A 25844-nucleotide genomic window follows, 5' to 3' on the forward strand; every position below is an offset into this window, starting at 1 on the left:
TAGGAAATTCAATTAGAACCACAGTGTGCTTTAACTGAAAAGAAATTTAAGGTACAAGGTCACCAAGCCACCATTAAGCTAGAGCAATTGCCAGCAAAAACAATGCCGCTGTAGGCAATCCTATGCTATTATAGTTTTGTTCCAACCCACAGAAGACTTAACATCAGGCACACAATTTCTCTAGTTAACATGCAAACAGCTGCGCCTCAATTACAAACTACGAAAACAAAGACTAGTAAGATATTTATACAAGAAATCAAAGACAAAAATGGATGTTAGAGGGCACTGAGTGCATTATTGAGTCAAACAAAAACGTATTAAATCATACACTCAGGATCAAAGTTTTGGACACCTTTTAGTAGGTGTGCACACTAATTCTGAGCCTCTAAAATGCACTTTAGCCATCAGTGAGCTTCAGCACATTACCCAATAACCTGAAGTTACCATGCAAGAAAGCAGATGTAGTGCACAGGGGCGGGGGATAAGACAACCTTAACTTTGACTTCCCCTTTCGGTAAACCTTGCATTCACCAGATGGGTTCCTGGACCTCCAGTGGGTCCGCTTATAATCTCACCCTATTATAGCCACACAAAGTCATAAACGACATGAATCTGGGCAAGACACGGGCCTAGGATGGGGGGTAGAAGCAGAAGATTCAGCAGAATCAGCTCAGAAATCACAATACCTCTGACACATGTCCTGTCCCGTCTGTTTGGTATCCTGGAGATTAACAGAACAAAACCTGAATTTTTGGGTATAGACAGACTACTTTAATCTCCCAGTACAACTGAAGTATATTTTCATGTAGTTAGTAGCCATGCGGATACACATACACTTCCTTGTACCTGCATGTGAATAGTCTGACAGAGGACTAACCTGTGAATTATTAGTTATTATAAACATTTAGCACATTATTTTTCAAGACCTGCCAAGATAATAGTGGTTCAAGTTTTCAAGATAGTTTGTTGCAGTGGTAAATGTAAGTCTCCGCATTTGTAGTAGAAATATTTGCAGTGCCAAGTACTGTTACAAAGAGATTTAAGCACCTGTGGCATCTGACTCCACCACAGTTTTCAACACAAAGATGAGTATTAGAACTACCACCCGCTACACAGTTTGAACACTCGCCAACTTTTTCATAATACCAAAGTAATGTGCTGGACAACACAGATTATTTCAGCCTCCTAAGTGAGAAATTCTTCTAATCTTCCCCACAACTTTACTGTACAAGTAATTTTATCTTTTTTTTTTTTATTATTATTATTATTACTCATTCATTACTGATTCACTTAAAAGATTACGGTGTACCTCTTACAACCCATTTGTCTTAAAACGTTCTGAAGCATATAAAAAATCCACCTAGAGGAAATAATGAAAAAAAGCTTATTCTTTCTTTTTCTCTTCAGTTAAAAACATCACCCTGGCAACTTTTTTCTTATGAGAATGACTTGAAAGAAAAAAAATAATCCCAGAACCATGGCAGAAATATCCTAACAATCTATGCAAACAAAGTCCAATAAAAGGCCATCAGTTTCTACACCCATTCTTCTGGGACAGACAGAACCTGACTATTTAGCCTTCCTGTTTATACAGAAAGAGCCACATGCTACCTGGCAGAGCAAACTTTTGAGGTCAAAGTCTCTTCTCCCAAGAACTTCCAAAATCAGATCTTGGCTATACAAGTCAAGTATCCAAGAGATGACACCGTATTACAAAAAGAACCACGTAACTCACCAGCTTGGTGCTGGTCATACTCACTTTGAGGTTCCAGGTCAGTAAATATGAGATGTTCAGACCCCCGCTTCTATCCACTACTAGCAGTTTTGCAGCTACCTTAGGGTTAGTGAAAATTTTGCCTGTCTACCTCCAGAAAGACAGTGCGCACACTATGAATAAGCGCAACAAATAAAGCTGTCAAGAAGCAGAACACATCAATTTAAACAGTTCCACCTGACACGGAGCTTCACGGAACTGTTGCATGATTTCACTTTAGTTATTTTTACAAGGTCAGATTAGCAGCATACTCTGGTGTTTATACAGTTTTGGCAATTGTGATTAACAACTTCAAAACTCTTTTGTGCTAAAGACAACTCCACTTACATTTATCAATTGCTTCCTCCTCATTACAACTTTCTAGTTAACAAAAATATTTGCTTATCTCATTTAAACTTCGGGAGAGAGCACTACAGTTGCAGACAGTGCATCTGTGAGTCAATACATATCTGCACTATGATTTGCCATTTTTACTGGAATGCCATGGATAAGTGAACTTAGTCACATTGTTACCTAGTGAGTAATTTCAAAAGCATCTTTACACAAGCAGTAACTGATTAGAGCGCTGTTCCTTTGGAGTTAAAACTTTACCATATCTAGCCTTACAGACAGGAGACATATACGAGAGTTAAAGATGTGTCATTTAATCTTTCAAGCCATGGTTCAACAGCCTCCATGCAAATTAGCTTATATTTCTTTATAGTGTAGGGCAGAGGCACAGAAATCGTAGTCTGCAGGCCAAAGTCCATCTACTAAAATATCTCTTCAAGTTTGAAGCACAAATTTCTTACGCATTACTTGAGAGATTGCTCTGTTTAGGACAGACCTGCTCACTTAGAAAAAAGCTTAGGTTCTTAGTCCGCTCTGATGGAGTGTGGCTCAGGACAGGATGACATAGGATACAGAAGAAAAACCTGTGGAAGAAGAAAGGTGAAGAACACAAACGGTGTTTCAAGAGGAAGGAAAGGAACTGTAAGGAGGGGGGGGGGAAAAAAAAAAGGAATTTAACAGCCACGGCACGAAGAGCTTCCTGACCAATGCAGTTTACTTCTGAAAAATTCCACTTTATTACCAGAAGAATGTTACTGCTTTAAAACTCATTTCACCCTGTGTTTAGGCAAATTAGGAGCAATCCTTATTAAACCCACTGGGTACACACCACCCTCAGGGGCTATGGAACTTGTTACTTTCCACACCTACTGCAGACAGGTTGGTAACCATATCCCTAAAAGCCGGAGAACTCTTCCTACTCGGTTGGAGGTGATGCCTGAAAGCGCAAGCTATCTGCAAGAGTTTTCACTGCAAGCTTCATCTTGCCCTGTCACTCCCTCCTCCCTCTCTCCTGGCTTCACTCTACAGACCAAACCGAACGAGGAAGTCGAGATCTGAGGGCGGAAGCCAAGCCCAGTGCAATGTCTGCAGGAGGATTGTCAGCCTGTGACTCAGGCTACAGTCCTGACAGCTGCCAAACGGTCCCATTTTCCCCTACCCGTTACTTCCAAAGGAGGGACACTTAAACGCGAAGAAGGGCGGGGGGGGGGGGTCGGGGAAACGCACCGGAGGGAGGGGAAAGAGGACGGTCCGGGGAAAAAGAGCGGGGATAACGCTACCCCGCCACCTCAGAGGAGGCCAGTTACCAGGGCGTGGAGGGAGGAGAGAGGCAACTCCCTGGGCATAATGCAACCCTGCGGCGGATGGCGCGGCGGCACACGCCCCCGAAGGAGAGGGGGAAGACGCGGGGGGGGGGACGACGGGGAACACCCCGGGCACGGCAGGTCGGCGCCCGGCCGGTTTTCCTGCAGCCCGGGTCGGCGGGGAAGGCGGAGGAGAGCGGTATCCTCTCGCCCGGCTGGACAAAAAGGCGCGAAACCCGCGAGCGGGGTGTGTGTAAGGAGAACAAACCGGGACCACCCGCGCCCAACGCCCCACCCGACCGGTTTCACCTGAGCCCGGCTCCGGCAGGAAGGAGGAAGGGAAGGAGGGAGGGAAACGCCGCGGCGGCGGCGGCTGCGCTCCTTCGCGGCGAAGAGAATCGGCGTCCTCACGCTGCCGGCTCCTCCCGCAGGCACCGCGACCGCCTTCTCGCTCACCGGTACTGCGAGGCGCCCTGCCGGGGAGGAGCCGCCGCGGATCAGCAACGCCACCATCCCGCCCCTCACCCCGCCGCCGATCACCCGTCAACCAATTAGCGACGCCGGTTAGGGAAAGCTGACGGCCTCCCCTGCCAATAAGGAGCCGGCCGCAGGAGGCGGAGGCGAACCGTTGAGGAAGCGGCGAGCCGTTGGGGGGGGGGAAGGAAGGGGGTGGTGCCTCGCGCCCTCTGCCGTTAGCAACGCCCGGGCGCGCGCGGAGCCCCGCCCCTCGGCGGGACGGGCCAGCCCAGCCCGGCGGCCGCCGACGGGTTCGGGAGAGGCGGACGGCCGCCCCCCTCCCCATTCCCGCCGGCCCCGGGGCCGGACCGAGCCCCCTCACACCCCCCCCCCCCCCCAGCTCCTTTCTTCCCCGTCCCGAGTCGAACGGTACCGAGCCGTTCCCACAACCCCCCGCGCCAGGCCGTGCCCTGACTAAACCCCACAATGCCCCGCGCCGGGCGGGCACCGGTGGCTCGCGCCAGCCTCTCGCCCCTCAGGAGAGGTTCGCCTCGCTGGCACGATGGAGGGGCCTCGGGTTTTTGGCCCTAGCCTGGGAGAAGGGAGCTCGGGGTCAGCCTCCGGCAGCAGGGCGATGGGCTGAGGCGCCGTTCTCCAGAGGCCGTGCCTCAAGGCCTGGGCAACGGGGAAGGGAGGGGATCCCCAGCCGGTCGAGAAGTTCCCCACCCAACCCTGTTGTCTTGCAGTGCAACATGACCGCGATAGGAAGATGGGAGTCGGAACTGAGTTTCATCCGATAAAGGGGCAGAACTGAGGCAAGCGGAAGCATCGGCGCAAGCAAGCAGCCCCTTATGCTGCTGAGGTGTCCAAACAGCCAGTGCGTGCGTTACAGGAGGCTCGAAATGCATTGAAAAAGGCACACCAAAACAGTAGAGGTGTGAAAAGGTGGGGGTGGGTGGTGTAGTTCTGCCTCTTTGCATTTGCTACAGCGCTCTTCAAGGCTGAACTTTGGGATGAGTAACAGGAGGAAGCAGCAGCCAAGATGTAAGACAAAAGTCCTTCTGAAAAGAGTACAGCATATACAAGTCCATGTGTCAGATTCAGCTATGCAGATGAGGTTTATTGCACATTTTACAAGCAGGCAGAAATACAAGGCTCCCTCCCTTTGGGGCTTCCTGCTTTCTGCAAGGAGGGCAGATTTGCAGGTGTAGGCGCTGGTGACAGAAAATGCAAGGTGAGCTTTACCGATGGCAATACCAAAAGTTACAAGTGGATGAGGCAAATGAAGTGAGAGAGGCTTGAATAAAGAGAGAATTTAGCAGAGAAGTGTCTCGAGTAAGCATCTCTTGTCCAAGTGAAACACTTCAGGCTTAGAAAGATTCACTGCAGCCATTTGGAAACAATGCTAGACCTTTGTATCTCAAGACACAAAAGGCAGTGGGAGAAATCACTGAAAGGTTTGTACAGCTGAGTATCAGGGATACAGAGGTGTCATTGTTAAAGGCAGAGATGAGGAATGTAAATACAGGTACAAAATAGAAATGAGAATTTAATTTGGCAGTGGGAAGGGAACATACAGGGTAGGTCTTCACTAGTACATCAAGGCAGAAAATGAAAGGAAGCTGGAATTGTGACAACCAGAGATACCTACAAAACCAGATACCTTAGATGGTGAAACGATCTGCAGTATCCAGTGACTAATTTTGATCCATGAAAAAAGTGACTAACATATGGAAAGGATATCTACTGGTTGAACAACAGGGTTTTAACTTCTCCCATGAAAATGAAGCAGAATGAAAATAGTGGAGGTAACTACATATATCAAAAGCTTTTTAAGAACAGGAGAGGCTGCCTCTTTGGCCAAGTGGCTGAGAAAGGAAAGGTAAGCAAAGGAAAGCAGTCAATATTAAGTCTAAATGAAGCTTTTAAAGGAGAGGAATAGCAGATCTTAGCTGGGAAAGCAAATACATAAGGCAGAATGAACTGACAGCAGTAGTGATGTGGGAAATAAAAGATAATGACTGCAAGCATGAAATGCAGACATAAAAAGGCTGCCACAAAGTCTTTTTTGAAGAGCGTACATGATACTGGGCATTTAAAATTTTGTTATTCTTTTCTGACTCTCATACTTTCATGTGTACTCTGCTTTTCCTGATTCTATGATTTAAGTCTAAGGTCAGGCTGGACTGTCTTCTTAAGGTTTCGTATTTTTTTTCTTTCTTTTTTTTTTTTTAATTTGAGAACTTGTTCCCACTCCTATTTAATCAAAATCAAAACTTTCTTGATGACTTCAGCAGTACAGCATCAAAACTGAGTTCAGAACAAAGATTGCTGCAGGTTTACACCATCCTTTCCCTTAATAAAAAGTGTATCCATCCCACCTCTTTTGAAAACTTTCTGTATTTCCCTCATGGTCAGATTTGTAGATGTGTGGTAGTTGAGGCAAGTCAGATTTGAAATGTCTGTTTTCTGTACCTTGATTACTTCTTTGAAAGTAAGTGCAACAGGTTTTTATGTTGATCCGGTGGCAGGAAGTTACCCAGGAAAGGAGACACACCTCAGAGAGAAACAAGTATGACTAAAAAAGCTATCATATTAATTTTATACATCTGTTACTTTCTACAAATTCACAGGATGTTTATTTGGATCTTTCTGATCAACTTCACTCACATTTTCCATCAATGTTTGCAAGCCAGCATCCTTTGGAAGAGCAAACCTGTACTGGTCATTGAATTCTGAAAAAAATCATGTCAACAGCAGACACGTTTACCAGTTCAGTGGGAGTAAATTAATGGTACTGTAGTATTTCGGGGGGGGGATCTACTAAGCTGTGAGCATCCAGAGATGCCTCTTCAATTTGCCAGCCTTAACTGCAGACCACTTTGCTGTACTACAGTGTTTTCCCCTACACTGGTCTAATCCAAGACAATTGGGTTTAAGTTTTTTGGCAAACAGCAGTCCCTGGGAGAAGCCTGCATTTCTGTGATCAACAATAAATGCAGGGACATTTGATTTCTGTATCTGACAAAGTGGCTAAATTCATTTTGGTGAATAATTTCCAATGTTTTGCTGAGGCAGAAGAAATCTCTTCCAAAACCAATTTCTTACTGACAAGCTTGAGAGAGTGAAACAAGAAGAGTGACAGAGACAAAAGGTGTTTACTTCATTGGAGAAGTCACATTGCTAAATGTTAACCACAGTGGGTTTAGACAGAAACCACACATTGTACAGATCTGGAGAATGTCACAATCTGGTATTGCTAAGAAGCCTGAGCTCTGCTTTTGCAAAAGCCTGAAACATCACTAGTTTCAGTGCAGATTCATAATTAGAATTTCTCAAAAAAAGCAGCCCTGGAGTGGCTTTAATATGTACAACCATGCAAAGGAGCAGCTATAAATGCAGATGAGAACTTGAAGGGTATTCATGTCCTGTAGCAAAAGGAAATGGCTCTTTGGCAGTGGGTCTGTAGAAGAAAGCCGCATATGTCTGTGGACTTCACACCTATGTCCTCTGTACAACCTGAAATTTGTCTGCAATTTAGGCACCATCTATTAGCACACAACTTCCTTTTCCCCTTATACCGATTCTTTATTGTTCTGCTCCCGTAATGAATGCCAAATCGAAATTGTAAGAAGGTGGAAAACCATGAACTCAAGACGTGGAAGGGGTGAAAGCAAGTGATGTTTTCACTGGAGGGTTCAGAGCTTACAAATTTAGTGAATAACCATTTAAACCCATGTTCTAGCTCTGTTCATCCAACTTCCACCAGGAGCAGCTGACATAAAAGCGCTGCACTGGACCACAGTAAGGGAAACGTGGCCCGGTAACCTGTCTCAGAAGCAGCCAGTAGCAGATGCAAGGAGGAGAGTAGCCCTTTTACAGAATGATGTTACCCATAGCATGACTACCCAGCTTCTGGCATGGCTGTGGAAAAGGTACGGCTTAATTGACTCGTTCTCCTATGGCAGGGTGCGATTCCATCATGCCCTCTTTATCAGCAGAGCTGGTTTAAGATGTTGTCTATTCTCCCAGTAGCCATTTGTTCCTAGTGCTGTGTCATAGCTTACCACTGCTCCAGTGGTGCTGATGCAGATGTTCCAAAAGCCATATTGTAAACTGGATCACTGAAGTAGAGTTAAAAAAGAAGGTTATGAAAAAAGATCAGTTCACTGATCTAGTTTATAGGCCCACAGAGAGATGCATCAGCACAACTGAAGGGATTAAACTGAGGCACTGGGATAGGAGTCTTTCAAATTGACTGCTGATGGAGAAAATTTAAGAGGGAAATATACCTGCGCCCCAAGACTGGGGAGGAGCAGTACCTGGCATACTCTAGCATTTAAAACAGTTATTCTACTTTTCACCTCTCCCCAACCCTCCACCCACACAGGCCCGTGTGAACAACCCGCTGAACTCCTGCTCCCTCATTGTGGTTCTTGCTTCAGCTTTAGTAAAAGAGGAACATGTTTTTACTTTCCTAACACATTAATGACAAGATCCGCAGCTGAAAAACAAAGCATTTACATACAGCATCTCTGCTCATTTGGGATACCATTCAGAGGCATAAATCTCTGCCCATTGGTTATGTAGCACTGTAAGTATATTTGTCTTGTGCAGAGTCCCTGCTTTCAATAAAACGGGAGTGACACAATCTTGTAGAAGGGACCTTTGTTGGGGAAGCAGGTTATCAAACAGCTGCGCTCTGTCTGAAGGGAGTCATGGAAGTATCCTCAGAAACACACCTAAATGAAAACTTCTGTCTTAGGCAGAGGAAAACTGTTCTTGGAGCTTGTGAGTCCCTCCAAACCCTAAGATGAGATTACAACTCCATTATGCATGGTTAGAAACACCATATTCCTGATCTGGCATACTAAGAATAATGGCCCAGAGCTCTTTACCTCCAAGGAATTCTAATATAATCATCTCTAGCAACTAAATGCAAGCACAATGCTAAGCAACAGACATTTTTAGTTCAGTATATCCCCTTCCTAACCTTGTTTCCTCTAGCCCTGTTCTCTTGCTGCTCACTATTTTCTATTCAGCTTTAAATTCAGAGAAAGCTGGCATCCAACACCATTACACAAGCCATCCAGCAAAAGTATCTTTGCCCCAAAACCAAGATTTGGAATCTGAGTTTTCCACTTTGGGCCTACCCAGGCTTGTCCAAAATGCCAGCAGAACATATCCTGTTACCTGCTTTAAATAAGCATGGCCACTCTTTGCTGCAGAAAATAACCATTTTCACACAATGTTACAGCTTAGCTCCTTCAGTGATAATTCAGCGAGTATGATGCATGTAATTTTAGGCTTGTCTGTCCTGGCCTCACAGCTCCCAGGTTCAACAATTGCTAAGGAGCCTTTATTAACATCTCAAATACCTCCTTTTCCTTCTCCTTTTCTCAGAGGGGGCAAGAAATGCTTCAGATTCCTGAGTTTAAAAGGGCTTGGGGGCATTCTTCTTGCTCGGCAGAGGATAAGCTGAAAGGAGAATAACATCCCTCCCCAGCCCCTCTGTCACCCTGCACCTGTCATGCTTGTGATGCTCAGGTAGCAAACATACATACCAGGCTTGGGTCAGATATTGATAAGGAAAAAATACTTTAAAGAGATTGACAAATCCATCTAAATGCTGTTTAATTCATCCTGATAAGGTAGGGCTGTGGAGAGCTTTACGGCACCTTTGCTTCTCTTTTCCTTCCGTAGGTCTCGGGCTGGGCTGTGTTTTCACAGAACCAAGAATTCAGTAGCAGGGTGACTGTGCTATTTGGAAAACAGGACTAAGTTCAGAGAATACGTAAAGGTGATAGTGTTTAACTACTTCACAATTTTTTTCATTGTTTTAATTACTTTTCAGCATCAGTCACCTTTAACAGACCTCTAAACAAAAGGTGTGTATCTGGATGTTCATTTCCCTCTTCCTCTCCCAGCAGGAACTTAGTCTGCCCCCCCCCCCCCCCCAAAAAAGAGAGTATCCCTACTTTCAGCTTGCTGCCTTTCTTGAGGTTACTGTGTGAGCTTTTGCTCTGCTAATGGTGCCTCTCCGCTTACCTCATGTTTGCTGTTTGTTTTTGGGCTCAGCCTGCAATAGTAATCAAGGCCAAATATTTGCTCAAATGAAGTGGCTCTGTGGTTTTCATTCCAGGGAGCTGGCTGAGGACAAAGTGAAACTAGCCTGAAATATTCTAGTATGCCCAAGAGATGCTAGGAACAAGGGATTTTTCCAGTGCTGTAGAAAGTCATGCAGTTTCTCATTGTAGCTTTGTTGTGGGAACTGCAGGGGAACTAACTCGTTTATAGCCTGCCACAATTAAAGACACCACTTTTGTCTGCCAGTAACCAAAGTCGGTCCAGTCAAAGCCAAACTTCGGGACCATTCTGTCGGGCTACAACCAGAAAGAAGACTCAATATGAAGTTATGCAAGCATTCGTTCTACCTCTTCTGCAAGACTGAAGCCACATTTTTCTGATAAGAGGAGGCTACATCCTTTGTGCTTGCAAGTCAGCGGCAGGTCTTATAAACACACCCACAGATTCTCAGCGTAACATATTGCAAGCTCTGTGCGTCTGGAGCCAGTGCATGCTTTGCTCAACAACCCCCCTTTCATTTCTGCCAAGATTCCCTCCCACATTTGGGACTTTTTTCCTGCTCCCTTGAGAGCCTCCTCAATTCTCCCAGCTCCTCCGGCCTCCCACTGTCCGCGTGGACTGTTCTGTACAGCTTTGCCAGTCTGCTCTGCCTTTGGAAACATATGGGTCAGTGCAGGACACAAAAAAGATCTGTGCGTTGTCCTTATTCTCAGCCCTGTGTTTGGGTCAGGTGAATGGACCAGAAGACTGAACTGACAGCGCTGGCACAGAAGGCAGAAAATTAGCCGGGACTTACTGAGGCATTAGCTTTGTAGGATGTAAGAAAATACCAAGAGAGATAGATGAGGTGCCACCGCTGTGGGAAACCACCTTTTAGCCGAGGTGCAGATGAGCTCCACTTAACACAGCCATCTTCTTTCCCATATATCAGAGCATCGTTTCCTGGGATTATTCTGGAACAAAGCAAGCAACTCACTGGGCACCCTGCATGTTTGCATAACACAAAATTCCTGTCAAAAATCAATACCTCACTGAGGAGTAGCAGGCTACTGAGCTGCCCAACTGCAGGCTAGCACCTGCTCTGCAATATTTCTCAGCTACCAGGAGACGGCAAAGTGTTAGAGGAATCAAACCCACAGGACAGAGGTGCTCAGGGGCTTCTTCTGAAATTCCTTGACACGAGGTAGCAGCTTGTGTTAGGCTGGGATGTAAGGAGTCCTGCAAGCACTGCTGCCTTCTGCACTGGCTCAGGAAAAAAAAAAAAAGAAGAGGTTAAAAGGTTTTTTGTGAAGAGAATATTTGGACTTTGACTTACAGACCCAAGCGTGATACAAATCTAAAACACAAAATAAGAAGATAGCTCTGCTCTCTTCTACCTAGTGGGTCAAGGCAACCAACCCAGGGTAAATCCTGTCCACTCCCTCCTTGTCTTTTCTGTTTACACATGGAGTAAAAGCATCCTTAAACCTCTTGCTACTCTACCAATCTCCTGATTACAGATGCATCTAACACTGAACTCGAAACACACACCTCTACATAAGTTTGTGGCTAATTGCGAGACAGCGCAGAGGCCTATAATTCTTTGACTCTTTATAGAGGAATGTACATGTATAAAAGCCTTTTGAATTTTCATAAGCCGCCCCTTAGATGTGGGATAGCAAAACACAAAAAGATGAAAACAAGATGCTCACCCGATGATTCAGCTTTCCTGCAAAGTTTCTTCTAACAGCCATCATAACCCTGAAAATAATCATCCCAGCCCTTTTTTCCTGTGGGCTAAAAACACATCAGCAATGAGGATCATAATTTAAGTTTTTTGTTCCTACTAGGTATCCATGAGAAAGAGCTTGAATTACATGGAGAAAAAAAGAATCATGTGCAGGAAAAGAAGATATGTGTATGTTTGGTTTTGTTTGTTTGATTTTTTTTTTTTTTTAAATTTAAGGAATGCTAAATCAGGTTTAGCTTTGCTAGGGGACATACCAGCTGTCTCCAAGCTCTTTTTATTATGATCTCTCTTGTACCTTAATTGAGAAAGCAGGGTGTGGAAGTTTCAACAAAGGCTCCCCTTTGTAGTGTGTTAATTAGGCACAGGAGTTAACAAAACCCCTCAGTTATAAACAATTACCTTTCTCCAGGCTTGCTTTCATTTTCATGCTACTGTGTTTTTACTAATTTTCTATTAGTTTTCCAGAGTGGACAAGACTAATTTCTAAAATTAGTCTTCTAATTAGCAAAGACAAGGAAAAAAAAAAAATTAAGCAGGAAAATGTGTAAAGCAGGAGAAGAAAAAAAAAAAAAGATATAATTAGGAGCACTTAAAGATGCCTTTTTTTGTGCTTCTTCGGGATACATGAGTCCAAGGTCTTTTCGGATCACTGTAAAGTCTCCTTTAAAACTGAAAATCTAGATTATGGTCCCCTGCAAGTGATTCTGGGTGTAAAAGCCTGGGGATGGGGAAAGAATCTGATCTGGGTTCATGTGCCCTGAAATGAGTGCTACCTTGACACCCACAGGAGGAGGAAACAGAGGAAAGCAGAGAGGGGCTGTGAGCTGTAATTCCTCCAGACCCTCTCCATCCATTCCATCTGCAAAGCAAAATTTGCTTTAAAAAGAGGGCCCCGCTTGCCCTGCAGGACATCTTTTTGCTCAGCCCCAGAGACACACAACAGCTGGGAAGGGAGAGGCCCCTGCCCTGCTCCCTGCCAACGCTACGCTTGGTCCCGATGGCAATGACCTCACCTCTTGGCACCGAGCTGTCCCAAAAGGGAGTGCCAGACACCCTGGCACTGATACCCTTCTCCTCCCTCTGCCTCCCGGCATGGGAAGGAAAAAACCCAGGGGCTTGGGGCAGTCCTTCTGCCTCAAAAAGAGGCAATCCCAATGATGGAAAACTGTACTCTAAGGGCAAGCGCCGTCTTAATGCTAAACGTTTTACACCCTGCATTGGTTTGAAACCTTTCACACTGCTGCTGTCTAATCTTGTTCTCTGTTGAACTTCTGGAGAAAGGGAGCGAGGTACCTTAACCCACAGTACCAGGAGAAGGCTGTTACGATTCAGTCTCCAGTCAGTGTCACACTTCTCGTCACCTGTGATAGTGCTGCTTGCCCAAGACCTTCTCAATGTAGAAGGCACCCAGATATTCAAGCATAGGTGAGGGGCTACATCTGCGTTCCATGAAGGTTGCCTTTGCATCCAAGAAGCTGCCCAGAAAGCAGTGGAGCAGTGTTTATGTGGGACTGGGGAAAGAGTAGCTCAAGCTACAGTCCCAACAGGGTCTGTGTCTCCTGGCCTGCCAGCAGACCTGGAAAAGACTGTCTAGGGGAAAACTCATAATTCTCAGTGGCAGCTTCCCAAGTATAGCAGTTCTCATTGGGAACAACCTTGCCTCTCCTCTCTGGAAGAGACTGAGGATAGTCTAGTGAAGACATCTAGCAAAGATAGGCATTCCCCCCTTCATTGTTGCACATCAAACCACAGTCCTCCTCTGTCACTGCGTTGCAGTAGCAAAGACTGATTCTCAAGCCAAGATCAGCTCCTGTTGCCTTCCCCAAAGAGCTTTCAAGCTCAAACGGACCAAAGAAACTCAGTGTGAGAGAGCAATCAGAAGTGAAGAAAGGCTGAGACTGGCCCCAATGCCTGCAGCAGGTCCCAGGCAGGACCCGGGTGCAGGATACTACCCCGACTGACCAGGCAAGTCAGGGAACCAAGGACCCCGTGGCAGCACAGAGCTGCTTCACGTACGATGGAAAATGTTTAAACTGCTGTAGTTGGGGCCCACAGGAAACTTTTGGGAAGTGTGTGCCGGGTCTAAGACAGAACGAAGAGAGTCAGTGTTTAAAATATGCACTGACAATGAATTGCTTCATTACTTAGAGAAAAACTGAGAAGGGGGGAGGGAGTAAAACCCAGCCACATCAGGAAACAGGCAAATAATTGTCTGACAGATACACCAGGTCTCCTGACTGCTGCTCTAGGACTTTGCTGCTGCTTAGCCCACAGTGTGGGCTCATTGTGATAAGCATTGTGACAGCAAAGTCTCCTCTGCATTTAGGTATTCCCCATGGGAACGCACTGCATCTCAGAAAAAAAGATCATTTTCCTGGAGAGAAAAGATGGGGTGAAGGTGGCCATTTGAAGGCTCACATGCTAAGCATAAGACCCTGAGGACAGCCTCTTCCCTCGATGCCGACAGCAGGGGCTGCACGGCACAGCAAAATCTCCCGCACTGCGCATCCCCATGTGCCTCAGGTCCCCAGGGGCTGCGCAGGGTGCAGGGGACCCCCCAAGAGAAGTGCCACAGCCATGCTATGGGATTAGCGTCAAGCTCAGCAAGGTGCTGTAATCCCTGCCTACATGCTGGTCAGCACAGCTCCTTCCTTGTCATGCAGTCCCCTGCCTGGATGCATCCTCTCCTGTGGGATCTCACACCCTGGAAAAGAAGAAAACAGAAACCTCTTGCGTAGGGCTGTTTACCATCTCTGCTAGTGTCCTGTTTTGCCCTGCTGTACTAATTTTCTTTCTCCTCCTACAGCTTCCCTGGTACATACACTCTCAGTTGAAGAATGAGAGAAGATGAAGATGAAGAATGAGTTCCTTCAAACTAAAGAAACTTTTGGCCCACGAGCTACTGAAGAAAGGCACGCAGACATATGAGCCGCAGCCCCCCTCCCGCAGCACTTTGCAAAGCAAGTGAACAGCCTCGGGCAGGAGGCTTTTTACACTTTGAACAGTCCAAGGCAAGGAGTCGTGCAGGGCAAAGCACCTGGAGAAATTGGACCTCGTGGCCTGGGCTTGCACATCCGTTAGCAGAGACATGGGAAACGCTGCCTTTCTGGAGCTGAAGCGGGGAGGGGAGCGCTGGAAGCTGCAGGCAGGAAGAGTCTGACTTGGGAAGGTGCCCAATCTTGCACAGAGCGAGGCAGGTAACAATCACACAACTATTTATGGTTGTTTTTCATTGCGACATCCACAGCCTTATACGGGCAAGAGTGCTCCACTCCAGGCAGAGCTGCGGAGGTGGAGCCTCGAGGGGCACTCCTGATGCTTGCTCCCAGGCTATCTGCCTGCACAAGCCACTGACCTCCTTCCCGGGAAAAACCCTGGGAACCCTCACTGAATCCAGCTGTTTAAATTTCAAACTACAAAATGACCTGGCTCCCCTCCCCTTCCCACCCCCATAACTCCTACTAGCTGGAGCTGTGGTGAAGCAGAAACGTCTGTATTTGTCATGTTGTGGGTATCTGGGAGCACTGGGTTGGAGAGTCCCCTGCATCCGACGTGGGAAACCTATTCCCATCTGGTTGTGATAGTACTGAGAACTGGAAGAAAAAAAGAAAGGAAAAACAAACAACCCTCCCCTCGGCCCCCCCAGTGTTGCTCGTCAGACTCTAGCGAGTGTGTGAAAGGCTGCAGCTGGCAAATCTGGTGCACAAACTCCATTGCAGATCCTTTTGCCTCTGGATGTGCTTCGGAGCCCCCCCAAGTACTTCTGGCTGAGTTGTCAGTGTGCGCGTTGGGTTCTTACACATTTCAACCCCCTTCAATCCACCCGGCTGAACTACGCTGGAAACTGGTTACAAATAAAACCAAGCATAAACATGCTAAAAATGTCACTGTCATCAGATAAGGTTGCTATGCACATAAAATTCCTGACACGAGTTTATTAAACCAAGGACATGAAAAGTTAAGCCACACGCATATGGTGGCTGGGATGGGGAGGGGGGTACAGTGAGCAGGATTCAGGCTGTAACGCTGGTTTTGGGCCTGCTGCCAGCCTGTAGGACATCATCCCAGTGTGACTCAATTTATCCCAATAGGAGGGGGAAAAAAAGAAAAAAAAAAAAAAAAAAGAAGATGTCACAGAACCCACCTCCTTCTGTGAACACTGGCATGTTTCGGGAAGGAGCAGCAGGCGGGAGGCAGGGATTAGCCGTGCCGCTTGCGAGCTGCGGAAGGCTGGCCTTCCAGAGGACAAAACACGCGCTGACTACCAGCCCTCAGCAATCTTTACCAAAACCAGTCATATTTAGCACTCCAGGAGGCAGCTATCTCTGTTTTATAAGAGAGGAAACAGGCGCTGAGAGCTTCCTCTATAACACACTTCTTGTAGTCGTGGCTATGTTCAAGTCGCAGAAACGCAGGGTTGGGTGGGCTAGATGCTACTACGTGGGCTTACCAGTTCTCAAACACCCAGGTCTGCAGAGAGGTGCATGAGCTGCCAGATGTAATGACCTTCCCTACCACATACTGAGTTTTTATAGTTCTCAAGCCACATATTTTAAGAGCCAAGGGGGCAGGAGCTGTGGGAGTGATTTCAGGTGATCCCCCGCCTCTCCTGAGCTTATCACAACAGCCACCCTTCAACTGCTTACAGGCTGTTTGTGGCTCAAGAAAGAGAAGCTGTGCACCCTTTCCCCAGGGAGGAGTGATGTGAGTTAGGTTAACCTGCAAGGGTGGAACATCGTGTTCCTCCTCAGCCTCACAAGGGTCAGGGTTTGATGACTGCATTAGGTCAACCCAAGTCTGAGCAGTCCCCGAAGGGGGGCTGTTCCCCTCCCTCGTCTGATCTTCACACTCCCACTGCCAGTCCCAGATGACACAGCCAGCTGATCCAGCTGGAAAAAAACTTGAACCAAAAGAAAGATGTTTCCAGCTTGATCATTTCCTTGGTCCATTTGACTGCCTGAGTGCTAGAGAGGTGCTGGAAATGCATGGTCATGGGCAGCCAGATGTAAGCTGGTCAGAAACTATGAGGGAATCGCAGCCCAGGAGAGGCCAGAAAGCCTCCTTTCCAGTGATACTGTGAATGAATTTATTCCAGCTGCGTGGCTAGTCACAGGGGTTGTTATAGCATCCCACATGCAAGTGATTGCAATCAGCATCTGAATTAAGGAATGTCTATTGCCAAACATGTAGGATTACCAAAATCACAGCATCGTTTAGTGTAGGAGGTAACATTTGCTCGCAGCAGGACCAGCCTTAAGGTTAGGTCAGGGTGCTCAGGGCCATATCCAGCTGGGTTTTGAAAATCTCTGAGGATGGCAAATCCACAGTCTCTGTTCTTGCCTCTTGTCCTTTCACTGAGCACTTCTGGCAATCTGGCTCTACCTTCTGCATAACCCCCATTTGGCCAGTAGAAGACAGCGGTTAGATAGCCTCCCTCACAAACATCTGCAAACTCCCACTGCCCCTGCTCATGCGTCAGATGCTTCGTGCTCCTCCACTGGAGTTGCTCCAGTTTGTTAATGTCCCTCTTGCAAATGTAAAGGACCATCCCGAAGCAGCCTGAGGAATTGTCCGTCTCACCTCCTGGAGGAGAGCAGGTGTCTCTGCCTACTTGTAAAAGCACGAGTCTTTGCGAGTGTGTTTGTTGGCGTCTGTGTGCACCGTACCAGCACACGTCAGTGTGCGTACGCAGTGTCACGCAGCGAGTTGGTGCGTCCGCCTATCATGTAAATATTGGCTCAGGAGTTTAGGTCATAAAAATGGGTGCAAATTCACTCAAGTCCAGGGACCTGTGCTGGTTTCTGTGAGCGGAGCTGGACTGCAGGTATGCTGTGTGAATGCTGTCCGTATGCGTGTGCAGGGATGTCTGTGTACCGTCCTTCTCCTTCAGCAGCTCTGCATCTTAGCAGGCACGGATCCTCCTTCCCATTGTTATTGGAGACGATGTTTACAGTCAGGTCTAAATCTGGTCAGGTAGCTTCTCAATTACTCACCTGTCAGCTATTACTCTGCTTCGGTAACCCTGAAGCTCGGGGAGACAGGGTGTACCAGGCAGTAGCTAGGGCTGGAAGACAACAGAAGTCATGTTCTGCTCTGGTGATGTTGCTGGAGGGCAATGCATCACTGCTGTGATGTCATAACTGTGAGGCACAACCTTCAGAGCGTAAAAAAACCACCCATTACTCAGTGGGCCAGCAGGTGATTTCAAAAAAGGCAAGCGAGAAGGGAAACCTCCAAACTTTTACCTGCTTGCTGTCTTGGGGATAATGGTAGGCAAAATGACGTGTGACTGCAAATCAGCGGTGCCTTTTGCAATATCAGGAGTGCTGCGTGATGAGCAATCCCTCTGAAGTATTCATAAAAGATGGGAAATGGGGAAAGCCGAGATGAGCTCCAGGCTGTGGATGGGGGAAGCGCTACGCAAGGATATGAGATGTCAGGTACGAGGCTGACAAATAGGTCATGGACACAATCTGCAGGCAGGGAGGGAGGAGGGAGGCAGGGAGAGGGCATCTCAGCTCTGCCGGCTGAGATGTGCAGCTCAGCTCCCCCCAGTCCACCTTACACAGCTGAAAATCCCATCGGGAAGAGTCCCTGGAGAGGGGGCTTGGGGCAGTTCAGGGCAGGCCACGCTCCCATTCCGCGGCGTAGATGGCCTGGGCAGGGTAGAGCCAAGGCTGGACCAGCGGCTATCCTGAGCTGCAGAGGCTGCAGCAGAACGAGAAAGCTCGAGAGTGCTGGTTCTCAGCCGGTCACATCCAATCCTCATTTTGCAGCAAGGACTGCCGTCAAGCCTCTGGCATCAGGAATTTTGGTGCTGCAGCTCAGGGTGCCTGGATGTCCGACACAGAAGGACGAGGGGTGCCGGGTAAAGACCTCCTCAGTGTTAAGCTCCCGGCCGGAGCTGTGGGTTTACAAAGAAGAGGAAGCAAAGTGATGTAGTCTGCTATGGGGAACAGAGGTGTAAACCTGGGTTAACGTAGGGTGAGGTGCTCAAAGGACTGGCCCAGTTCAGAGCCAGGCAAAGTTTGCTCCCCAGCTACAGAAGGTTATTACAGAAATGCAATAAAACAAGTTTTTACTACAAGCCAAGGACAAGAATCACCAGCTGTTCATGTCACCCAGCTCCCTTTAGTCCGAAACAATTTGGGGACTGCCTTAGGTGGCATGACCAAAAGGCGGTCAGGTTTGAAAGGCAGAGCTTGTTCCAGGGATCAACATCTCCTTTTGAGACCCTTTGGTAAATCCCGAAGCCAAGGCAGGGAGGTAAAATACAAACTCAGCTGACCTTCCTCATCAGTTCCACCTCTGGATCTACTGGTCCCAGCTGGGATGGGATGGGAAGGGAAGCTGTGTCTGCACCACCGCCACAGCTGGATATAGGTTAGAGGCCCCAAAGTACGTGCACAGCCACCGTAAGCCATGGGACTTTGCCCAGGGCAGGGTGGCCTGTCCCTCCCAGCTCTGCAGCCTGGCGTATCTCACCAGGCTTATCTGGTCGCGTGCCCTCCTCCCTCCCCAGCTGTACCCCCAGGGCCAGGTTTTCCTGCTTCACCCCAAATGCTTATTTTTATTATTTTAAAACAAACAGAGTTGCATCTGTTTTGATTTCCAGAAGGTTAGAGGGAGGTCAGAGCTGACATCTGGGCTGGGGATAACATTCCCGTCTAATTAGCAAGCCCTGAGTAACGAGGGCCTTCCTGTCCCATCCCCCTGCCCCAGTACGGGAGAGGGCAGAACTGGCAGAGGCTGGGGCAGAAACGGGGCAGGAGAATGCCCCGTTAAATGGCATTTCGTTTCCTAGTGCCCCCAGACCGAGCTCGTGGGGCTGCTGATAGGGGCCCGTGGGCGACGGCCCCTCCTTCATCCTTGCGTGGGCACCATTTGCAGGCGCTCAGCCTCTGCGGACTCTTTATCCAAGGAATCGGCCACGGCTTTCCAAAGTGCCGACGGTGCTGCCAGTCACCCCGCAAGCCCGTTCACCCTTTCTGCAAAGTAGGGGTTACGGATTTAAACACCCTGGGCGCTACCCATACTGCCGTATGTGTGGCAAAAGATATGATGGTGGTGGGAGACACGGACGAGACGCACGGTGAGGTCCCCAGAGCACGGCTGGGCCGTCCGCTGCCCTCTCCTCAATCTAGGGAGCTGTACATTGGCAGCTCCATCCCCGCTTCTCGGGAATGGGGTCATTTACCAGGACGGCGCAGCCTGACAGGCTGACACGATGCAGCTGTTTCTGCGCAGCAGTACCGCAGAGAGGAAGGAGCTACGGCGGGAGCCAGCTTTGGCCGGGATGCTGGGCTGGGGGGGGCAAAACCACAGCAGTGCTGCGGAGACCTCAGCTTGTGAGGGCTCCTGCAATTTGTAGACCTATCCCCCTTCCCGCAGCGGGGCACGGAGACGCAGGAATTAAAGCCTGACTCAGCTGGGAGAGAGGCTCCCCAGCTGAATCACCCCTAGGCTCACCGTGGGCTGGCTGGGCTTGCAAAACCCCGTGAGATCACGGGCGCAGGCAAGCGTGGTGGGGGCTGAACCGCAGCCAGGTGCTCTCCAGGTGAGATTACAACACCGGGTGCATCCCCTCCATGCAAAACCCCGGCTGACACCCCCCAGCAGAGCCGGTGACACACCAACCTGCCTGCCCCATCGCCCCCGCGGCGGGGGGATTTGCTGCCGGCAGCCTCCGACGCGCAGCCGCCCTCGCTGGAAATGCCGCAGCCTGTTGATTCCTCGGAGGGGACGTGACCGTCGTTCCCGGCTTTGGTATAAAACCTCATGGAGGGAAGGAAAAAGGAAGCAGAGGAACAAGGCTCGGGATTTAACACCGGCAGAGCTCAGCTGCCGTGCCCCAGGCGGCAGGCTGGAGAAGATGGGGCTGGAAGCCGTGCCCTTGGGTCAGCCACGTGCTGCTGGCCACCACGGGCTGGGCACAGTGTCACGGGGAGGTACAGCACCACGGGGGAGAGGCAGAACAGGGAGATGGCAGCAACCTAAAGAGTTCACTTGCAGACACGGCCACATGCTGCCGGTTTCTGCGCTGCAAGCTCCAGTGAGACCAGCAGTGACAGTTCCCTCGTGTTCCCACATCCTTTCATCTCAAGGGCGCTGCCAGCTTCTGCCTTCCTATGCAATGCCAGACAGATTAAGAAAACCCCAAATGTTCTTCCTCTGCGCATCACCGAGAAAACCCAAACTGAGAACAGAACTTGAGCCCAAGGCCAGGGAAAGGGGAACGGGAATTAAACAGGGCCCAGACAGGTACAAGGGGGGTTGGTATGCTGGGTGACCGCATAGTTTAGCATTAGAAATTTAGAAATGCAGTGGTAGACGTGACAGCAGCAACCTTTAATATTGCCCAAGCTCTACAAAAAGTCTCCATGCTCCTGCCAGGATCTTAGGGCAAAGCCCATGGGACTGGCCCAGCTGGGAGGGGGAAGCTGGACCTCCTCAGGTGGCGAGCTAAGCTGAAAAAGCTGAGCTGAAGGATCAGCCCCTTGAGAGCAAACCCGGCAAGCGAGAAAGAAGACCACGAGGGTTTTGTCTTGTAGCTTCCTGCCAAAAACTGGCACGGCTGTAAACGCCAGCGCAGAACAATAAGGTCTCCTGTCCCAGCAGCTGCTAAAGCCGTCACCTGGGGAGCTTCCTGCAATCAGCCAGTGGAAGGACAAAAAGGAGCTCCCACATGCTTTCCTGCAATTTGTCATACGCCTGATCTCTGCTCTGCTCAGTCCCTGCCATCCTCCCTTCCCCCAGAGCTGCCCGTCTCACGCTCCGACAAGAGGATGTGGTTACGAAGACCGGCCTCTGGTGAGGAGCAGGCTCATCATCCACCCTTGCTTCTCCAAGCAGCAAGAAGTGCTTTTCTTTATGACTTCTGAATCACCCCATAGCCTTCCCACAAACAGTAGTTCCCCTGGGCTGGTTCTGCAGGCGCTGCGTGGACTTCCCCCATACCTGGGTCTTGGCATCCCAGAGAGACCCGCAGCACTCTGCAGATCCTCTCTGCCCGCCACGCGTCGCAGCTCCAGGGCTTACAGTGCCCAGAGTTGGCACGACGCTGCCACCGGCTTCTTTTTCAGACCACTGCACCTTTCCGAGGCGTTAATCTCTGGGTCTGAACAGTGCCGTGCTGGATCTCTCCTCATGGGTGAGTATTTTTAGAAAGTTTGAGCTCAGACCATGCAGTCACTCCTGAGCTATGCCAGGATGAAAAGAAAACAACCACTTTTGTTTGAACAATACCAGCACGGAACAAAAAGCCACTGCAAATGGGGTTTTTCAGCATCACTCAAAACTAGCCAAGCTTTGAAAGACAAAACTTTGCAGTCAGAAAAAAAAAAAAAAAGAAAAAGGTTCCTAGTGAACAGAAAGGGCTTTGACAATTTACTTAAAAAGCCAGATTAAAGCAAAACAATGTTTTACAAATACCGGCGGGCGTGCTGGAGCTTGCATGCAGTACGGCGCTCCATCGCAGCCGCTGTGCTAGCCAGACCCAGGGCGTTCGTTACCTGCTTGGCTGCGGTGTGGCACGGCCCTGCGGTTAAAGCCACCTGCAAGGAAAGGAGCCATGCAGTCCCTGTGCCCACGGCTACGGGCCCCGCGGGGAAACGTTATTGCCTCGTGATGGAGCAAGAAAGCAACCTCGGGAGATGCAGCTCCTCTCGGTCCCGAGGCCATGAAGCTGTGCGTACAGAACCGGCCGGGACAAACACCCTCTCGCTGCCAGCTGTGTGGGACCGGCGTGGAGGAGTTGCAACCACGCGGGTGGACGGAGGTCACCATCGTCTCTGGAAAACACCGAAATCTTGTGCATTTTGTACCCTCTGGACAACTTGACGTGGATGTTTCCGGGGACTCGCGCTGCAAAAATTTCCTGGTTTTCAGTATTGCTGAACCACTCCGCTCATAGGAGAGATGGAGCTGGGGTGCCTTCAGCAGCAGAGGGATGAGCGGCGTGTGCCGAGAAGGGTACTGGGAGCTCAGCCTTCCCCTGAGTGGGAGAGTGAGCAGGCTGGCTCCTGTCCTTGGAATTCCGTCAGCAGCTACAGCTGCTGGGGACATCTGTGAGCCCCAGAAGCTCCTGGCACTCTCCACAACAGAGAACAAAAGTATGTGAGCAGATAAACACACACACACACACATATATATATATATATATATATGTGCAGGGACATTACTTCACAGAAGCTGCAGGCTATGGAGAAAACCCAATCAATTTTAGTGCATTTCTATCACGACTCTTTGGATTACGAGGGCCTAGGAAGTCGATGCGGGCAGGCGGGACGTTGGGCATGAGGAGCAGCTCCAGCATCCTTCTCCGGCCTCTCCTCACAGGACCGGTTCCCCCATCTCAGGGCCCGGGGGGACCTCTTGCCACCAGGAAGGCAGCCACAGGGCTTCTCCTCGCTCTGTCCCCGCTGGGATGTGGGGTGTCACTTTTTCAAGCTCTCTGGAGGTCTCTGCTTTCCACCCATTTGGCTCCTCTGGGTGTAAGAAATTCGGGGTTTCCCCTGCTGCTCCTGCCTCCATCCTTCCCTCGATGGTAGAATGCACGGTGAGGAAAAAAGCAACCAGGCATGGCTCAGCACAGCAGCCACCTCCAGCATCGCACCCAGCCTGCAGCTACCACTCTTGCCATGAGTTGCAGCCTCTGGTTTTTGTCTGAGAAAGGTTTTAAGAGGGAAAGTGTTGCTGAAGTTACAAAGCTGCAGAGGCAGAGAAACCACGAAGCTCACAAGCGCGCCCTGTGTTCCTTGAGAATGGCAGGAAGGCACCCGTGTGCGGTGATGGACTTGAGCCTGGGTGGGTTGCAGGGGCAGGTAACGAGGCCGGGACTGTGTAACAGGTGATCTGGTTTGGTTTTGGTCTGGCAGTCAAGCCTATGGTAGTTTTATCTTATCTTTTTATTGCTTAGGATATTGCAGCTGTGCAAGCTGTTATTCCTTAACTTGCAGGAAGCTGAAACTCAGAGCGAGCACTTGATGCAATTCAGCAACAGTTTTGAACAACACTGAGCTTAACGTTGCTGCTAACAGCCTTGCAGGGTTGGAGAATTTAATAGGATTTGGACAGAATCGGCAATAATTACTTAGTTGAGAAAAATGAGGTGGGCTTGCGGGGGCAAGCTCAAAGTGATTAACAAACTGTTTAGGGCAAACAGCCCGGCTGGGCTGGTGAAAGGCCCTGCCTGTGGCAGCGTCAGTGGCGGCCGTTTCCCTGTTGACGTGGAGCTGGTCTTTGTTTCGTTCTTTGCACGCGAGGAATCACATCGTATGTTGATAAAGCAAAGGATTTACTGTCAGCGGTGGGTGGTCGGGCTGCTGAAGCCAGACCTCATTGGAGCCAAGCGTGTAGAGGAAGCTGTAGAGGACCACCTCTACACAGCCCCCGGTGTGCTGCAAGCCAGGCAATCTGAATTTTCCATCCTCCTCCAGCACTCGAAGCTGGTCTCGGTGTAGCACCCCTAGCAGAGAAGGTAGCGCAGCTCTCCTTGCAGGCATTTGCCGTGGCCCGGAGCGGTTGGAGGTGAACACAGAGTTCAGCAGGCAGGCACAAATGTCCTGGGGAAAGGAGCAGCTGCGTTAGGGCTTGATGCAAGTGTAAAGACAACAGAAACAAAAGGAAAACCTCCGCTTGCCTGGAATCGGGCACCTTGGACAAGACTGTGAGGACACAGGCACTGCGCCTGACCTTTGCAAGGGTTCAGACCTTATGTCGGGTTCAGAACGTACCTGGGGAGGGAGAAGGGGGTTTAGCTGAGCTTTGCTCCCCTCAGGAAGGCACCGACCACCATGTCCTCTTAAAATAGCAACCAGGAACACCAGAAGCTGAGAAAGCTGCTGTAATATAGGCAGCCTTGGAAAGGAGAGAGCAAATGCTTAACAGATCAGAGGAGCATTCGATGTGCTTAACGCCAAAAGGGAAAACCAACTGCATCCTTGCTGGAGTGAGCAGAGAGGAAACATTTTCCCAGCTGACGTCGAGAAAGCAGCTACTGCTGAGGAATTACCTATTGCTTCAGCTCTCTTCTCTCAGGAAAGACCAACGTCACATTCAGGTGGCATGAAAATTGCCGTGCAACCCCTCTTTTAACCGCTAAGTAAATACAGGGCTGGTAGTGCTTCCCACTTGCACCTCCTCTGTTACTAACAGCTGCTGTGAGAATCCCTGAAGCCTCCCCCAGCAGTCAGCAAACAGGGAGCTGAATTAAGATCCTGCCACAGAAAACATCCTTGTGCTTTGAGCCCTGTCCTGTGGTGAAAACCGGGCAAAACGCTCGAGGAATCTCAAGCTGCCCGCAAACCCCTCCTCTCCACCAGTTACGCTGTTTCTGAAGGATTTCCACAGGGCACCACGTAGGTGGGTCTTAAGCATTTATCTCAAAGAAACAGTTGTGGCTTTCACATAATGCACCCTAAAGCGTGCTGGCACTTTAATAGCTGAATGGTACCTTAGCTCCACTTTTCCTTAGAAGGAAGTGATAAAATAGCTAATTTATACTGCCTCTTCATTACACAATGCAAAGTCACTGTGTTTTTTCCTGTTCTGTAGGATGGTGAAGCATGAAAATTGACTATTGTCGGGTATGTGACGCTGTTCCCCTACTTTTCCTGCTCATGCAGGAAAATGGGGAGTCTTTACTAGAAGTGTTTACAGAGCAGGAACACCGAAACTGCAGGGCAAATTGCCCAGCCTGAAACACGAGCAGGACATGAGCAGCATAGCTTCTGCGGTCTCCCAAATAAAATAAAATGCTGGGTTTTACTGATCATAACCGACCAACAGTTCTTTACTGTATTACATCCAAGTGACATCACCTCTAGCAGCACACCGGGGGTGAGATCAGCCCAGCCTGGATGGGGAGGTACCCATCTCAGGGAACCAGCACCACCTTGTGCTGCTGCCCAGGCCCCAGGGGCGATGGAAATAGGTGGGAGCAGCGATGCCTGCGGCACTGCGGTTGCGGAAGGACACGCAGGACTTGGATCGCCACTCCCCTGCTCTTTCAAAGGTCATAAATTGTTATTGCAAAGGTGCAGGAAAAAAAATTGCCTCGCCGCTCATAGCAACCTATGCCAGGGAGGTGAAATGGAGCAGAGCCAAAGCAGGGTTAAGAGTGATTGAAGGAAACAGAAGCTGGGAATGAAAAAAAGAAAAGCAG

At 49.1% G+C, this 25844-nt stretch overlaps 2 protein-coding genes across 3 annotated transcripts in view; both read right to left on the reverse strand.

Annotated features, from left to right (window-relative positions):
• Positions 1-3897, reverse strand: part of MYH9 (myosin heavy chain 9) — a 74104-nt gene extending 70207 nt beyond the window's left edge. Inside the window, exon 1 of the mRNA XM_052790248.1 lies at positions 3718-3897. The gene's annotated coding sequence lies outside the window, so the exon portion shown is untranslated. The remainder of the gene's footprint in view (positions 1-3717) is intronic.
• A 2831-nt stretch (positions 3898-6728) lies between these two features.
• LOC128143235 (uncharacterized) lies at positions 6729-24028 on the reverse strand. Of its 2 annotated transcripts, XM_052790251.1 has the most exons (6): positions 22192-24028; positions 14309-14384; positions 11643-11727; positions 11028-11193; positions 10748-10904; positions 6729-7988 (listed from the first exon to the last, which is right to left on the reverse strand). In XM_052790251.1, exons 1-5 carry the CDS (start codon positions 22823-22825, stop codon positions 10900-10902), a joined length of 966 nt encoding a protein of 321 aa, XP_052646211.1. In that variant the 5' UTR covers positions 22826-24028; the 3' UTR covers positions 6729-7988; positions 10748-10899. The 2 variants fall into 2 exon arrangements, with proteins under 2 accessions (XP_052646211.1, XP_052646210.1); XM_052790250.1 differs by having other exon boundaries at positions 10748-11193.
• Between the last annotated feature and the right edge of the window lie 1816 nt (positions 24029-25844).

This window comes from Harpia harpyja, chromosome 6 (assembly GCF_026419915.1).
Source record: "Harpia harpyja isolate bHarHar1 chromosome 6, bHarHar1 primary haplotype, whole genome shotgun sequence".
Taxonomy (NCBI): Eukaryota; Metazoa; Chordata; class Aves; order Accipitriformes; family Accipitridae; genus Harpia; species Harpia harpyja.